The sequence below is a fragment of the Arachis hypogaea genome, chromosome 14 (genome assembly GCF_003086295.3).
Source record: "Arachis hypogaea cultivar Tifrunner chromosome 14, arahy.Tifrunner.gnm2.J5K5, whole genome shotgun sequence".
In the NCBI taxonomy this organism is placed as follows: Eukaryota; Viridiplantae; Streptophyta; class Magnoliopsida; order Fabales; family Fabaceae; genus Arachis; species Arachis hypogaea.
The window spans coordinates 119,883,089-119,887,328 of record NC_092049.1 but is presented as its reverse complement, the minus strand read 5'-3'; the positions used below and the strand labels follow the sequence as shown (position 1 = coordinate 119,887,328).

Here is a 4,240-nt window from a genome sequence, read left to right as displayed (position 1 = left end):
TTGGTGTAGACAGGAAACCCAATGGTCACTCGCGGACGAGGTCGAGCATGTTCACGAGAGAGTAGGAATGAGCAACCGGCTAATAACCATGCCGAGTTCATGGCGGCGATGGCGAACCTAGCGAACACCATGGAAGCAAATGCTGCTGTGACTCTGCAAGTTGTGCAGAGGTTAACCCAACCGGCCATAAGCGAAAACGACAAGGGAGGAGGTGCTGAGGGCAGCTTGAGAGGTGTTTCAAGAACTCTAGCTGCTTTTTGGAAAGCTGGCCCGCCGGTTTTCAATGGTTCGACAAACCATATTGAAGCAGACAACTGGTTCCAAGTTGTGGAGCGTGCATTGTTAACTCAACATGTACCGTATGACAAGTTCGTGGAATATGCGACTTATCAGCTGGTGGGAGAAGCTCAACAATAGTGGCAAGGAGAGTGCCGACTGTGACACCAACAGAACGTGAACATTACCTGGGCGTTATTCGAGGAAGCTTTTTACAGGAGGTACTTTCATGGGTCATTAAAGGAGGCCAGAGAATTGGAACTGTTACAGTTGAAACAAGGGTCCATGACTATAGCAGAATACACCAGCAAGTTCGAAGAACTCTGTCGGTCCTCGAGGATAAGTTAGGGTACTCTTGAGTCTTATGAGGGATGGAAATGCATCAAATACGAAGTGGGGTTGAGAGAGGATATCAGGCGTGCTGTGGCTCCACTAGAGATAAGGAGATTTTCTGAATTGATAGACACTACGAGGGTTGTTGAAGATTATGCAAGGACGGTAGCCTCGTCAAGGAACACTCATGGAAGGAATACTAGTAGGGAACTCGATGATCATCTCGGACCAAGGGAACAGAACTTTAAGAAAGAGGGACATACTCCTCAGCATCTGCAAGGTCAAGGGAATGTCAGAAGGGGCAACAAAGCCCAGTTTCATCAGGCGAAAGGAAATGGTCGATACTATAATTGTGGGAAACCTGGGCATATATCTAAGTATTGTCACCATGGGAATAAACGAGATGGGGGCCAGAATCAACAGTCAGGCCGTGTGTTTGCTTTGGAGGCACGTGAGGCGACGGGGTCGGATCCTCCGACGAGAGGTAAGCGTATGCTTTGAGTATTATAGTACCTGGACCTGAGGATAGCTTGGTTCTATCTTTTGCAATGTCTCTGTTAGGGTTACGAGTGCTTAGGGTTTTGTTGGGAGTAAACCGTGGGAAAGAACGATTCTAGTGGCGGTAGCCGAGGATTTCGGACTTATGATGACGAACGATCAGAGTGGACGTGCCGGAATGGTTTACAGGTATGACTAGAAGTCTTGGCGGTTTCCTGCTTAAGTGATGGGTGCGGTTCAGCACTAGTGGCAACGGAAGTACCGACTGATGCCTTTGCGGTTTTTTAACTATGATTTTGCGGTTTTAAGGTTTAGGATGATTTCTAATCTGGGTTGGAACTTTGGCTTAAATGATTCGGTTTTGAAAGTTAATTGGAACTCTTGATTTAAGAGATATGGTTTAGACGAACAGTGAGTTTTCTGATTTTGTTCAATTGTGAAAATGGTTTCCAATTTCTCTTATCGAAAGGGATTCAATTTGAAAAGTTTTAATTTAAGAAAATCATGATTTGAAGTAGGCAACTTCCGAGTAAACTATTTTGACTCCTTTAAAAAAACTCAACAGTGATCTGGTCTAAAATGTACTGTTTCGAATGATTTGGTTTTGAAATTAAGATTGGAACTTTGATCCAATGATACAACTTAAAAAGGAAAAGTGAGTCCTAAGATTCTGTTCATTGTGATTTTGGTTTGTAAATCTTAATTTAACAAAAAGGGATTCAATTGGAAATGTTTTGATTTAAAGGTTTCGATGAATTTAGGCAAATCATGCTTTAAAATGTTTGATTTACAAATAAACGGTTTTTGACTCTTTTGATAAGGTTTCAACAATCGACTCATTTAGATTGAAGTTGTTTTAAAGGTTTTGACAAATATTACAAAATCGGTATTTAGTTTAAGGAAAATTTTCGGATTCTTAATGACGATAATCAGAGTGACACAACAGAAGTTGTACGCTAAGCTGTCGAAGTGTAAGTTCTGGAAGGAGGAAGTGAAGTTCTTAGGTCACGTGGTGAACAAAGGAGGAATAGCCGCAGATCCTTCTAAGGTGGAAACGGTGATGGAATGGAAAAGACCGACAATGGTGACGAAAGTCAGGAGCTTCTTAGGTTTAGCCGGATATTACCGGAGATTCATTGAAGGATTTTCCCGGATTGCACTATCGATGACCGAGTTGACAAGAAAAGAAGCACCTTTTGTTTAGACGTCGGAGTGTAAAGAGAGTTTTCAGACTTTGAAGCAGAAGTTAACTTCAGCACCTATTTTAATCTTGTTGGAACTGCATGAACCGTTCGAAGTATTCTGTGATGCTTCTTTGAAGGGTTTAGGTTGCGTGTTGATGCAACACCGGAAATGTGGTGGCTTACGCATCGCGTCAGCTAAGACCGCATGAGGCGAACTACCCAACTCATGACTGGGAATTAGCGGCGATTGTGTTTACACTAACGAGGCACCCCTTGTACGGAGTGAGGTTTAATGTCTTTTTCTGATCACAAGAGCCTCAAGTACGTCTTTGATCAGAAATAGCTTAATATGTGTTAGAGAAGATGGATGGAGTTGCTTAAGGACTACGATTTTGAACTGAGTTATCACCCTGGAAGGTTGGATGTGGTAGCAGACGCTTTGGGTCGGAGATCTTTAATAATTGCTTGGATGAGAATCAAGGAAGAGGAGCTAGTGGAAAATTTTGTGGATCTTGCCGAAAGAACTTATTTAAACCAGTTGCATATTTCAAGTGCGTTTAAGACGGAGATTCAGAGGGCTCAGCAAGATGAGCGAAAGTTTCAGAGATTGTTCCAACCAGTTGGTGAGAAGAGGCGTGCGGATTTCACTAAGGATGGTGAAGGATTGTGGAGATATAAGGAGAGAATTTGCATACAGGATGTCGGGAGGTGGAGGCAAGACTTGTTGTCGGCGGCTCACTCCAATGGATTTCCTATTCATCCCGGAAGTGCGAAGATGTAGTATGACTTAAAGAAGATGTTCTGGTGGCCTGAGATTAGGGGTGGCAAAACGGGTCGAGCCCGTCGGGCCGATCCGCCAAACCCGCTAAAAAAGGCGGGTCGGGCTAGGATTTGGAGCCCGCCAAATTAAAAAAAACCGCCAAACCCGCACCGCCAAATTGTCGGGTTTTGGCGGGGCGGGACGGGCCGGTCCGCCGGGCCGAAGATTTTTATTTTTTATTTTTTTATATTAAATAAAAGAGTGATTACTATTATAAAATTAATAATTATAAAATTTTTTAAACACTTTTTTTTCATTTTTTGTTTTTATTCTTCTTTTAGTTATTAACTTTATTTATTTTATTTTACAATTTCATATATATGCTCAAATTATGTGACTTATTTTTTAAAATAAAGATGATTCTATTGACAAATATTATTTTGAACAATTTTATTGAAGTTAAAAATTAAAAAAAGTATAGTAAAAAAATTATATTATAATTTGACTATTTTTTATTTGTATTTTATTTTTTAATTATTATTTTTTGATTAATCTTAATGAATTTTATTTTTCAAAAAAAAAAAAGAGTCAAGCGGGCTAGCCCGCCAACCCGCCAATCCGCCATAAAGCGGGGCGGGCTAGCATTTTGAACCCATTTTAGTTGGCGGGGCGGGCCGGTCCGCCCCGTTTATGAGGCGGGCCTAGGCGGGGCGGGACGGGCCGGCCCGCTTTGCCACCCCTACCTGAGATGAAAGGTGACGTAGCTTCAGTGGTATCCAAGTGTTTGACGTGTTAGAAGGGGAAGATGGAGCATAGAAGTCATCAGGAATACTACAGCCTCTTAAGATTCCTCAGTGGAAGTGGGAAGGAATCGCGAGGGATTTTGTGACTGGTTTGCCGAGAACTAGGTCAAGATTTGATGCGATTTGGGTGATCGTGGATCGCTTAACCAAATCTGCTCATTTTCTACCTATCCGAGTGAACTATTATATGGAGGAGTTGGCGAGAAAGAACATCGACATAGTAGGATGATGGTGAACGAGATATTTTGGCAACTTGTCGGGTTGGCAACGTCGAAAGTAGGATGCTTCGTGGAGTTACATCGCGTGATTCAGATTTTTGAGGGCGAAAATCTTTTTAAGGAGGGGAGGATGTAAGAACCGGATTTTTCACGGATAAAATCATTTAA

The 4,240-nt window shown here is 42.1% G+C and overlaps 1 protein-coding gene across 1 annotated transcript; it reads left to right on the top strand.

Moving 5' to 3' along the window:
• The first annotated feature begins 2,658 nt into the window (after positions 1-2,658).
• On the top strand, positions 2,659-3,072 carry LOC140178693 (uncharacterized). The gene has a single exon (XM_072215918.1). It carries the CDS (start codon positions 2,659-2,661, stop codon positions 3,070-3,072), a length of 414 nt encoding a protein of 137 aa, XP_072072019.1.
• The last annotated feature ends 1,168 nt before the right edge of the window (positions 3,073-4,240 follow it).